The 13,448-nt window shown below is 38.0% G+C and overlaps 1 protein-coding gene across 14 annotated transcripts; it reads left to right on the top strand.

The window, feature by feature from the left end:
- The first annotated feature begins 748 nt into the window (after positions 1–748).
- On the top strand, positions 749–7,181 carry LOC136251338 (uncharacterized). Of its 14 annotated transcripts, none has more exons than XR_010699013.1 (23): positions 749–1,120; positions 1,188–1,394; positions 1,444–1,515; positions 1,565–1,636; positions 1,686–1,757; positions 1,807–1,878; positions 1,933–2,004; positions 2,054–2,125; positions 2,180–2,251; positions 2,300–2,362; positions 2,415–2,728; positions 2,922–2,977; positions 4,998–5,118; positions 5,188–5,329; positions 5,393–5,514; positions 5,589–5,660; positions 5,713–5,781; positions 5,840–5,881; positions 5,937–6,002; positions 6,058–6,096; positions 6,150–6,179; positions 6,971–6,997; positions 7,051–7,181. XR_010699013.1 is itself a non-coding variant. In XM_066043778.1 (22 exons), the coding sequence occupies exons 2-21, from the start codon at positions 1,373–1,375 to the stop codon at positions 6,153–6,155; spliced, it is 1,659 nt and encodes a 552-aa protein (XP_065899850.1). In that variant the 5' UTR covers positions 754–1,120; positions 1,188–1,372; the 3' UTR covers positions 6,156–6,179; positions 7,051–7,181. The 14 variants fall into 14 exon arrangements, 1 of the variants encoding a protein (XP_065899850.1); XR_010699012.1 differs by having other exon boundaries at positions 754–1,120; positions 4,998–5,139; XR_010699017.1 differs by lacking the exon at positions 1,565–1,636 and having other exon boundaries at positions 754–1,120; positions 4,998–5,139.
- Positions 7,182–13,448: the final 6,267 nt, after the last annotated feature.

Below are 13,448 nucleotides of genomic sequence, written 5' to 3'. Positions count from 1 at the left end.
TGAGCATAATAGGTACCTGAAAGCATTGAGCATAATGGTAGCATAATAGGTAGAATATTTTGTAACAGTACAAATTCTTGCTTATAAAAATAGCTATCACAGAAGATCAATATACTCTAATAGAACAGTCAATAACTCTAATAGAACAATCACATAGCTGACTGTTCTATTAGAGTATATCGATCTTTTCTGTGATATGCATTTTGACAAGCAGGTTTGTGCTTCAGCCACTCATTATTTATGAAATTATTAGCAGAGCATGAGAACTGAGGCCTAAATAATTGGGCATAATTTGAGCATAATAGGTAAGTATTGAGCATAAATTTTAGCATAATAGGTAAATTTTTGAGCAGTGCAGCATAGCATAATAGGTAAAATTATGAGCATAATCGGCGGGTCCCTAAATATCAGTCAGGTTGCTGCAATCTAGTACAGTCACAATGCCTTATTACTTTAAATACTTTTGGTAGGCTAGTAGCTATGTTTACTTTCAAAAGTAATCTTTTTGCCAAAAATGGCAATTTGCCACCTACAACACAAACTTACTTCTTACCCGCATAAATATTCATTCATTTTTTGCTATTCTTCTTTTCGCAACACTTTAGAAAAATCACTATAACTCACACATGCTTTAGTTGATTTTCTTCAAATTTGGAGGGCAGTTGAAACTGATTGCCTGAAGAGATTACTGATTGCAACCTAGCTGTGTAGGTGAATAGACTATTATGTGGTATCACAGCGAAACTCACTAATAGTTACGAGTTGACACGATTTCCGTACTTGAAACCTGCCATTTCTCGAGACGAGCTAGACGTACGGATACGAAATAAATTTCGTGATACATTGGATACGCCAATCGTATAAGAATCCGTAACTATTACGGTTTGACACGATAATAAAATGGCCGAGACAACTTTGTCTTCACAAAGCCTAGCTAGGAGTCAAGCGAAATAGAAAGCGACAGTTTTGTGATCACTGCCACAAAGAAGTGTCCAAGTCTACGTATTATCGGCACAAGTTAATGCATACAGAAGACTCGGATCTCGAGGAGGACGCAAGTAGAGAACTTCTGGAATTCCCCGAAAATGGAAACGAAGAGGACTTTGTTGAGATATCTAACGTGAGTTATGTGTGAGCGTGAGTTATGTGTGAGCGTGAGTTATGTGTGAGCGTGAAATTGGTTGTAGAAAGAAAATTGGAGAGGGATGACAAGAAATAAGCGCCATCAAAGAAAATTTATACAACTTGAGTTGTTTGAACCGCTAAAACAGCCAGCTGTACAGTCCAACCAGCTCGGAAATTGGCTAGTCCTAGAGAGTGGAATCAGAAATCCCAGTGGTCAATTCTTCGAGCATTTTGATTAATTAACACAATGACCCATTACAATACTCGAGGTAAGAAGTCAGCACACATAATTTCTACATATCACTGCTTCATATACAGGTATGGATGCCAACCGTGGCACACCTCAGGGTTCAGGTCGGACCATTCAATCACGAACTCCACAAGGCCGAGGTAAGAAGTCAGCACACATAATTTCTACATATCACTACTTCATATACAGGTATGGATGCCAACCATGGCACACCTCAGGGTTCAGGTCGGACCGTTCAATCACAGACTCCACAAGGCCGAGGTAAGAAGTCAGCACACATAATTTCTACATATCACTACTTCATGTACAGGTATGGATGCCAACCGTGGCACACCTCAGGATCCAGGTCGGACCATTCAATCACGGACTCCACAAGGCCGAGGTAAGCAGTCAGCACACATGATTTCTACATATCACTACTTCATATACAGGTATGGATGCCAACCGTGGCACACCTCAGGATCCAGGTCGGACCAGTCAATCACGGACTCCACAAGGCCGAGGTAAGAAGTCAGCACACATAATTTCTACACAATATTATCACTACTTATATTTAGGTATGGATGCCAACCGTGGCACACCTCAGGGACCAGATCACAGCTTTCAATCACAGACTCCACAAGGCCGAGGTAAGAAGTCAGCACATGTAATTTCTACATATCACTACTTTATATACAGGTATGGATGCCAACTGTGGCACACTTCAGGATCCAGGTCAGACCATTCAATCACAGACTCCACAAGGCCGAGGTAAGAAGTCAGCACACATAATTTCTACACAATATTATCACTACTTATATCTAGGTATGGATGCCAACCGTGGCACACCTCAGGGACCAGATCACAGCTTTCAATCACAGACTCCACAAGGCCGAGGTGAGAAGTCGCAGACTTAATTTCTGCATATCACTACTTCTCCAATAGATATGGATGCCAACCGTGGCACACCTCAAAGATTAGAGCAACAAATTACTTCAAGGACTCGAGGTGAGAAGGCAACAGGCCAAATTTATTCTGTGTGTTACTTGGGTACCACTAGGTGTGGATAATAGGAACAGTCATTTGGTTGGATTCTATGCGAGATCTAGACAAGAGCAGCATAGTGAACCTGTGACCTCAGCAATTGAGGGGAAACTTGACCAGATGGCTGCTATGATGCAAAGTCAGCAGGAAGCACTATCAAAGTTTGCCATGGACAATCAGGCATTGAGGATGACCGTAGAAGCCTTAAAAGAAGAAGTTGAGTCAATGAGAGAAGAGATAGCAAACTTACAGTCTGCCGGTCAGGAAGGTACCACACCAGACGAAGCACTTGCTAGCTCTAATGATGAACGTCTCGATACCAATTTGAGTGTAAGTACTACAGTATTCATTAACAGTTAATATTAGAGAAGCTTTTATGTAAGTGCTTAAGTATTAGTTGCTGCATCTTACTTGATTGCATTGCCATGTGCAGGTGGATTAATAAACTTTCATTTGTTTATTTACCTTGTGTTGGATTGATACTTCTGCAACCGTTATCATGGCTAACTGATCATATTTGTAGGGAGATGTTAAGAAGCTATATGAAGAATTCGATGCTGATTTTGATTTAGAAGAAAGGTACGAAATAGCAAATGACAACAAATATTGATGTAATTAAACCAGGCGCACGCCCACAGCCAGCCGAAGGCCGGCTGTGGGCGCGCGTCTGGTTTACTGAACTTGTTTCCCGAAAAACGTGTGTGTGTACCTATGTATGTTTGTCTGTACGCACCCACGTGAGCAAACCATTAGCTCAGTGGTAAAAACAGCTTATCCACAACAAGTTAAGGCTAAACAAAGCCTTTAGTGAACCACCGCACTGGTGAGCTTTGGCTTGAAGGTGGTTTCTTTTCCGAGGTTTAAAACCGGCGCAGCAACTCTCCACAGGCTTCGAAATTGGCTTTCCTAGTGGGCTGTTCAGGTGTTCTACAACTGAAAAATGCCGTAGTAGGCCTCATAGGCTCCCAGTAGATGCGTATCTCGCCGTTCTAAAAGTGGGCGTGACCCGTACTTACGCAAACGAAAATGAAGAGCAGCCCGGTGGCTTTAGGGTTTGAGAGATTATATTCGTAGAAGACGGTGTACACTAATAAATTGGGGCAGGTAATGTTGAGTGATAGCTGGTATTAGCTAGTACAGCAAAGAGAACTTAAATTTTAGTGGCAAATTATGGTGAAGTGCATTTGAAATAGTGCTGAAATAACTATTCGATAATTTGCTACTAGCATTATTCGATTCGTTAAAGACTGCCCTTCAAATCGCTGAGCATTGCTCTATTGTTGTCTTGTGTTTGTGATTATATGAGGTGAAGAGCATATAAAGCCAGATCGGATTCGGTAGATTTCAAATTTCACTTTTCTGCAACTCTGCTATTGCATTTTGCCGTATTCTGTGTTTTCAATAATTATTCTACTTAATCATCTTCCTCAACTGTTAGTCATCCATCTCTAAGCAAATAAAAAAAAAATATGAAGGTTAAATCCTGCTTTAACTTTCACCTGTTAATAGAAAGGTGTCTGCAATAAATTAGGGCTATTAACTTAGAGCGATAGCTGATATTAGCTAGTACAGCAGAAAGAACTGAAGTTTTTGTACCTAACTGCACTTTAAGCACCACGTGACGTGGAGCATTTATTAGAATACACATGGAGTGTGTGTGTGTGTGTGTGTGTGTGTGTGTGTGTGTGTGTGTGTGTGTGTGTGTGTGTGCGCCAATAGTTTAAAAAGAGCCCCGGTAACAAGGTATTAGTTTGTTTGCATAACTACTGTAAGTTATTTGCTACTAGAAACTTATTTAATGATGGTTGAAAATGTAGGAAATGTGGTAAGTCTTCACTCCTTAGTATGTATTGCCAATATGGATCTGGTACCGATACCAGTAATATAGGCAGTGATACTACGTAATGTCAGTATTGGTACTTTTCTACTTTAGAGTGATTCTATTTCAAGATCGTCCTGAGAATTGCTGAGCATAGTTTTAGTGTTGTCTCATCTTCGCCTTGTAGGGATATTCAAAGTTTTGCTTATTCTGTAATTCTGCCGTTCCATTATTCCATATTTTGCCTTTTCTCACCTAATTGTTCATTGTCAAGTGACTCAAGTCGTCTTTTCATTGCACTTGAGAACTGCAGAATTTTGGCTCAAATATTTCAAAAGAAATTTACAGTGACCAGCACTGAAGTTTTAAAATAAATCATCTTCCTCTATAATTCAAGGTTGTTTTAAGTAAATTCTGCATCGTGATTTTCTGAATGATTGGGGTTATAATTATGATTGACCAGCCAACATTTTGGCTGCATTGAAGTAAGAGCAATGTCACCAGGTGATATTTGTACCTTCATGAGACTACACCTAATTGAGACTACGGTACGCATAGTATGCTTTAAAGTTTTGTCGCTAATGAGGTACTTAGACCCTTTATTTACATATTACTAAATTGGTCAGCTTTTAGCAACTCCTGCTGTATATACTTTAAAAATTGATGGAACATGTACATATAGTTTTTTTGTTTAAAATCTGGGATTTGCAAGGCATACTGGTATATATTGTTTGAGTCATGTAACGTAGTACACATTACATATTTTATTTACATATATAGATGTTGGTTATTAATATTAGAGGCAGTTCATCGTTACTACGAATCCCGTAGACGAAAGCTAGTTACTGATGTGAGGCCTGACAGGGTGGCTATTAAAGAAGCCAATGACAGGAACACCAAAGTGAGGAGCAGGCAGAAAGCGGTTAGTTTTCTTTGGGTGCATCAATAAATTTCAATATTGTGGAAACAGTTGTATGATCGTCGCAAGAAGCTATGCGCGACGAAAGAAGAAAAGAAAAGATGGAGAGAAATCATACCAGCCTATATGACTGAAGAGAGTGATGACGGTGAAGGCTCTTACAGAACACATTCACCATCGTGGCGATCTACTGGTTAGTTACATTACATGAATGGTATTTCTTACAACAAGGCTGATTTTATGGTCTCCCTGATAGAACTAGAAGACTTCATTCAAGAGCTGGATCAAAGGTGGACAGTGAAAAGTGTATTGAAGAAGCCCAGAGTAGTGTCTACTCCACTAGTGTGTGAGGCCCCGAGGGGAGCTCCAGCTTGGGCAGTGAGAGCACGGTCAATAAGTCCTACTATGTGTTAACTTATAATTAGTATAGTGTAACAGATGATACATTTTAGGTAACAACTGCTTATCATGATGCACCACAAAATGGTCACCAGTTGCAATCCTCCTATACTGAAGTGGAACAGGTGTGTACACAGCTAAGCTGTATCATTTGTGATTTTATTTTGACCACTACAGGTTGAAGATCCAGCTGTTGCTAGTGGTGGTACAGGTCATGATCAGATGCACGCAGCTTATGATTCTGAGGTACGTACTACGTATGACATAGCAAAAACCTCTTCTGATGGCTATTATCTATTTTCAGAGCCTCACACACTATCCTCTGCCGCAAGATGATTATTCAGATGTATGTGTGTACAGTATAAAAGTTCATATGTTTAGTTTAGCTACACATTGCAAAGGGCTATTCACCTTCACCGTACTATGCTCGCAACATACAGCCTCCACAAGACCAGTACTATCTTCAGGTAAATTAACCTACAAAATCTTCCGTGTGATGTACCTTAACTGGTTGTATTACAGTTCAGTCAACGACCAGATAACAATGATCATTGCATTAACGTAAGTGTCAAATTGTCGATTAGGCTTACATTTACATATTATTGATTTTGTAGCACTAGGAAGAATCATTGCCATCACAGCAGGTGAGTTGTTTGTGTATAATTTGTCATTACTGTAAATAATAAGCATTGCATACTGAATATTGGGTTATTTCAATGGGATTGCTTTATACACTACCATCATGTTAACGTTTGAGAAGAAAGTTTGTTGATTGATACTTTGGCAATACAACAGCAAATCTAAGGCGTTTTGCTTGAAATGTTAAGATTGAGTTTGTGTGGTAAAAGCTTGGCTACATCCATACATTATTGATATGTGACCAAAAGCACAGCTAGTTTTGCAATTTTCTGAAACTTTTTATAATAACTTCTTGGTTATATATAGAGAAAAACCGATGGCCTGGGATGTCCAAAGTTTTAGCCTTAGTTTTAGAAAACAGCAATAGAGTGAAATAATGAATTTGTACATGTCTACAGTATGTGAAAAATAAGCCACAGAAGGTAACGTGTAATCCATCATAACTCATGAAGGAATTGAAGCAAGCCGCTAGGACTTGGCTCCTTTCTTCCTTATGAAATTGAACACCTAGTAAGGTGTAGTGGCTGGGCGTCCTGCATGGTATTGGAAACCTTACAACTATGAAGGCAGTTGATAGCCCACAAATATGCATCATAAGTTGGCCTATGGGACGTGCCTTGTACAAGTGTAGCCACAACCGTGTTGTTAATCCTTATTGTAGTACCTTTGTAACCATTTTCCACTTATGCTAGCGGTTTGGGTGAATTTAGCAGTAGCTTGAAAGAAACATCCAGCCCGCTATTTGAGACATTGTACAAAATTATATGTATATGCTAAATTATTTATTTTTCCTTAGGGTCAGTATGCAACACCTCCAAATCTTGTAAGTAAATTTTTTGCTGTTGAAATAAGTGGTTATTTGGTGCATATTTCTAGGTACACCAAGTTGATTTGGCTGATCCGGTGGTTGCCATATTTGAAGATTCAGACTAACATTTTATTTCTTTTTAATGCACGGAAAATGTAATATCTAGTATACGGAAAATTTAATATACCTATACGGAAAATGGCTAGTTTTACGGGATCTAGTTTTACTGGGACGAAGTTCAGCATGCTTTGATACTACTGCGACGGTGTTGCTGAGTGTTAATAGAGGACTGCTGATACGGCAAAGGATGCTTTGATACTACCGCGACGGAGGTACTGGGTGTTGATAGAGAGCTACTGTTACGGTGCCAGACAGAATTCCGTCTCCAAGAAATGGTCCCACGACGAAGCAAGACGACTGATGATACGAAATCTGATACGAACGCTGTATCCACTCGTAACCAATCCACGACGGTATGTTATACGTACAAGGACAAGGTCGTCATAGACTACCAGTTTCGCTGTGATAATAAGCATATATCTTCTTAAAGCATCAACTTCTTATTTGAAGTGATTTTAGTCACTCTGAAGACACTTTTCGGTTTGATTCTACCTAACCAATACTGCCAAGGTGCCATGAAGGGATTGTGAAGCTGATTTCTGGTCATATTATTTTTTTGTGAAAAGGTGCAAATTTTTATGATTCCTAATATACAGTCCTACTATATTGTATGATGTGCTTTCATTAATACATAATATAATATTATAACAATTGCAGAAATTGCCCAAAATGGAAATTGTGAGCATCACAAAAGTTGCCAAAACTGGAATTTTTTGTTGCTAGATGTAGCAATTATATAAATTGCCATTTTTGGCAAACTAAATCCCACAATCAATTAGCTCATCATCCTTTATAAAAGGAGTAGTATACTTATTGCCAGAACTGGTAGCTTTGAACACCATCTTGTGGTTGCTCAAAGCAAAAACAGAAATTGCCTATTTTGGAAATTATTATTATTATTATTTATCTAGGACCGGGTCACACATAACCAAGTAAATTTGTTAACGTATTAAACAACCTGTGGCTGCTTTGTTTAACTGTGATGCATAATAAGTACAGTAGGACCTCCATTATCCAAACACTTGTGTGCCAGTTTAAATGTATACAGAGTTCCGTTCAACTACTCTAATGGAACATACACTTACTCTAATAGAACATTCACCTAATGAAGAAATTCTCCAATACAGCAGTCACTAATAAAGAGTGAATAATCAAGGGTTTGGATAGTCAAAGTCCTATTGCATTAGCTGCTTGTGTCACAATTGATGGTGGTCTAGCTCTCTACCTTGTCCCCATAGCCCTGATTATGCCACAAGAATGTAGATGTAGTGTCAGTTTGCAACACCATAAGAGCAACTTTTAACTTGCAAATAGGGTAGATTTTTTCAAGACCAAAAAACACAAAGAAAAACACCCACTTAATGACCTAACATTAGTTTAAGTGGAATTCTGATGATATACACTAAAAATATGGTTTGATAACAACATAAAAGCACGTAACAGTTGACAATATACATAAATATTTTTCAAGTGTTTATCTTTATCCATTAATAGTAACTTGAGACAGGTATTCCATTTATTTATCTTGCTACAAAATAAGAATATATGAAACTGCTTATTCCCACATTTGATATCCAACAAATACAGTTACATGTATAGTATAGGGAACCTCTCTGGGACATATTATTCTGAATAAAAAAAGTCTGACTGACTGATGAAATTACTCAACTACTGTACAAGAATGAGTAGCACAACTTAAACAACACAACATCATTTTTACCAATGGATTTTATTCTAGTTAGTGAATGGATAGAAGTACGGCTATTCAAGGGCTGTTTCACGCTACCATTTCACATAAACAAAGTAACTGTGTTATTCCACATGGTCATTAATCACAGGGTAATACAGTATTATCCAACCCCCTTGGGACCAAGCCATGTTCAGATAATCAAACCCCATACATTTGTATACAGAGCTCAAATACTCTAATAGAACATACAAAAGAGAACTCAATTCTGCTGTTCGGATAACCAAGTGTTCAGATAATCAAGGGAGCTAGCACTGTATGTCATTTCACCACAGGAATAAGACTGATATACCATTTTACCCTGTAAGAAATGTAACAGTAAACTAACGGGTGGGACACTATGTATATAGCATAGTTTACCCCGAGATTTACTTCAGAGTAAACTACCATTTATTTGTTGGTCTAAGTTTTACATCAGAGTAACTAACAGTTACTAGTAATTGGTTTACTCTGAATTAATCACAAGCGGAGCATCACCACTCACTACACCATATGCACATATGCATGCAGACACACAGAGAGTAGAAGAGTAGATATTCTGTTAATATTTTTTTTTCAAATTCCGTAGCAACTTGTATGAAACATGTTGGGTCAATCTGAAGGCTTGTTTGGGCTTAGTTTTACCTAAACAATACTGCCACATCATCGTTTGGGAAAAATGAGGATGGTTTTTGGATGGGCCAAACCCATGCCTTTGTGGTCTCTACTATACAGTACGATATCAGTACTATCGTACTGTACAATAAGTGAGCTGACAATCATTTCTCCAGTGTACACACCTTCTCATTGCTGCTAATTCCAATGCAATTAAATTCAGAAGAACTGATAGACTTTAGGGCCTAGCTATACATAAATACTAAAGCTTGGTAATATACGGAAGGCATACCTTAGTGTGCTTCTTAGTAGGCCATGCACCCCACCCCTACCCCTAAGACAATAAGGGTGACTGCTCTATTAGGGAAACTTTACAGAAAAGCAGGAAACATACTATCCAGAATTTTTTTAACACTACACCCAACATGAGGTTGGCTATTAACAAGTAGCAACTACTTCTGTCTCCCTGCTGTATTAGAGTGACTGCTCTGTTGAATGTAAAAGAAACCGCACATGCTGCAATTCAGCAATCATGGAATATTTAGTTGTTAAAACAAATACTACATTTGACCAGTTACAGCTGAGGCTACTACAAATTTCAACAAAGAAAACCCTGTGGCTGCTATGTGAAGACGGCTACTATGGGCTTGTGTGGTAGCAGCTCATGGTGTCTGTATGGATTCACAAGTTACTGACCTTGTTCAACCATCCTTCAACGGTATCACTTATTTAAACTTCTCTCAAAAACGTTATTTCCTGGCTTAATACAACTCCTTTGCCTGGTTTCTGCTCCAAACATGTCTTATCAACACTTGTACCAACATATTCAGATACTAGATGTGGCTCTTATCCGAGGGCAACTCTTATGACAATAATTCTAGGCTGTAGAGTGGCCACTATCTGGGGGCAGCTATTGTAAGAGCCGCGGCTATTAACCAGTCAAATATGATGAAGTTACAGTGGACCCTTGGTTATCTGAAACACGATGTGTCTCAGACAATGGTAAAAGTGTTCAGATAAATCTGTAAAACTGAAGTCTATACATTTATATCCAGAACACTGTTGAAATACTCTAATAGACATACATTTGCACTCAAAATACTCTAATAAAGCAGTCGTTACCAATTGTGGATAAACGAGGATACAGATAAATGAGGATTGGATAACTGAGGGTCTAGTGTACTTAACTATCATACAAGAATAAATAACACAGCTCAAACAACCAGTAGTGGGTTGGACAGTTTACAGTTATGTAACATTTGGTGTGGTCCAAGCTCTGATCAGAGAATAGAGGAAGTTATTTGAGACATTAGCACCCATCTAGTAATGTGGATACTACTTAGTAGTAGTTCAAATGGTGTGGTCAACTTGTTCAATCAACATTGTTTCTTTGTTTCTAGTCTAGTGGCAGAGCATATTTATCATGTGTAATTGGATAAAGAGCATTAAAAACACCTCATGCTTTCAAGTTTCTTCCTATAGTCAGGTATAAACTATATAAAGACACATTCAGATGTATATATGGGTTAAGCAGGCCAATAGCTAGTTAGGGTTCTCAAGGTTATATTAGTCATTTTGCATACAGTAGTGTTACATAATGCATACACTACTCTTTGAAATGTTGTATTGATGTCCATATGAAGATGGGCATGTGTATGTGTGTTGCATGGCTGAATATGACTTGCCCACCCAGTGCCCAGACATGGCAAAGTCTGGCTATGCCACTGCACAACAGTGTTGAAATGAAAAACAGATGTCAATTTTTTTTAGAATCAAATGTCAAAAAATTCTTTAGAATCTACTATTTGATTTTCATAGAACATTCATCAATTTAGAGTCTAACTTATGAGTACCTGAAAAAGAAACACCAACAGTTGGCCTAGAAATTTAGCATGGTTAATGTTACAGATGTTAATAGTGTTTCTATCTAGTCTGCCCCTCTACATAGAGAGAGGGTCTGTTAACTTTAGAGGTGTCATTAAACAGTGATGTCGCAATAATGTTAGGAGGGGCATATGGAGGGGAGTTTCCAGGGGTTTCAGGAAACCCCTTTGGATTTTACACTGTACTTGAAACATTAAGAAATTGAAACTTCAGGGTTCCAGAATCTGGAATCTGTCATGGAACAGGACACATTTTAAACTTTTATCTTAGTTAAATAACAGTTTTTCACATGATAGCAACACTTATAGCATTGTTCTGAATTATGATTTTGGTGAAAAGATCGAGATACTCTAATAAAGCAGTCAGACAATACAAACTATTCTAATATAACAGTCACTTAGCTGTATTGGAAACCCCTTTTCAAATTTCCTGTGTACATCACTGATGTCAGCAAGGATGGTACATCCAACAGCCACATAAAGTGAGTAGTTCTCGAAAAACATCAGCAAACAGCTACAAACCAAAGAAAACCAAAGATTCTTTCCATATGGATTAACATAACCAAGATTTCTTTCCATATGGATTAACATAACCAAGATTTTTTTCCATATGGATTAGGCAGCATTACCAGTTTTAAAAGTGTTACACCACAAATTTTGAATGTCACAGTGACCAGACCCTTACTCTATAGAAAGTCAGACTAGTTTCTACAGTCAATAAAACTGTGTGCAATACACAATGTGATGACCAATAAAATGAAGGGGTAAACATGTTGAAATTCATTACAGACTTTTTCTGCCTTCAATGCTAGAGATACAGTCAAAAGTGCGGATCAACTTTACTGGAAATAAAAAAGTGATATCATTGGAAAATCACTTTTCACATTATGTAGTGAAGCAAGGAACAAACAAATAAGCTGCTCTAGCTATCAAAATATCTTTTTACTTTTAATATATTGCTCTACTTAAATATCCAATATGCTTGACATTCCTCTTATATGTTCTCTTGGACCCTTTCCTACCCAACTTACAACACTTTTTCAGCTGTAAACCTTCTTGTGTCGTTTCTCCCTGCTCCTTCAGTCGCTGTCCTAACTGGACGAGTAAAATTACACTTGGCTTTGGTTTTAATTGGCCGAGTTCCTTACGCACGTGACACGCCCACTAAATCTCAATGTGTGGCATTCTGTTCATCCATCAACTAACAATTCCTTTAACTCGAAGTGTCTTCTCACTGAGCTTCTCAACTGCAAGTAGTATCTAATGTCCGGTTAAACGCGCAGCGCATATGAACTAGTCGGTTGCTATAAGCATAGATGTCTATTATCTATGCTATAAGCTACAACCCGTTTTTCAAACCGGTTGTACGAGTTCGTTGCTAGGGACTCTTACCGCAAAGTTATTTTGTTTATTTATTGGACAGCGTTATTTGGAATGGTAAACTTCGTAATTACAGCAAGTAGAGATGAATCCATTTTTAGTTTTTCCCTTCGTGTATTACTTATTTCATTACCGGTTAGTGCATATTTTTATGTGCAGTGGTTTAGCCGTACATTATTTAATTATTTATGACGTATTTTGACGAAAAAAAGTATTATTCTTATTACTTGGTTATGTAATTACTGTACAGAAACCTCCATATGGAGTATATAGTACAACAGATTAAATTAAGAATAAATTATAGTGATTGTACTTAGCTATAATTAATACATTGTTTAAATGTGCTTAAGGTAGGTGATTCCACAGTACTGCTAGATAGGTTATTCCATAATTTAATTGTAGAGGGATAATAAGAGTAAAGGTAAGAATCAATTCTGGAGTGTGGCTGCAAAAATCGTTGATCGTGACCTCGTGTTTGGCTTGCTGTTGGGATTAAATAGGTTCCATTATCGATGTGAACTTGTCTATGCACCATTTTATACATCATAACTAGCTTCAAATTGTTCCGTCGCTGTTCAAGAGTTGGTAGATTCAGGTGATCTAGTATCTCAGTTACACTAGCCCAGGGTGAATAAGTGTTTGTAATAAACCTTGCAGCTCTTTGTTGGACCATTTCTAACTTGTAGATGCTACTGTTAGTGTCTGGAGACCAGACAGTTGATGCATACTCTAATATAGGACG

The sequence above is a fragment of the Dysidea avara genome, chromosome 3 (assembly GCF_963678975.1).
Source record: "Dysidea avara chromosome 3, odDysAvar1.4, whole genome shotgun sequence".
In the NCBI taxonomy this organism is placed as follows: domain Eukaryota; kingdom Metazoa; phylum Porifera; class Demospongiae; order Dictyoceratida; family Dysideidae; genus Dysidea; species Dysidea avara.
Note: the sequence above shows the minus strand (reverse complement) of the source record. Positions and strands in the feature narration are given on the sequence as shown.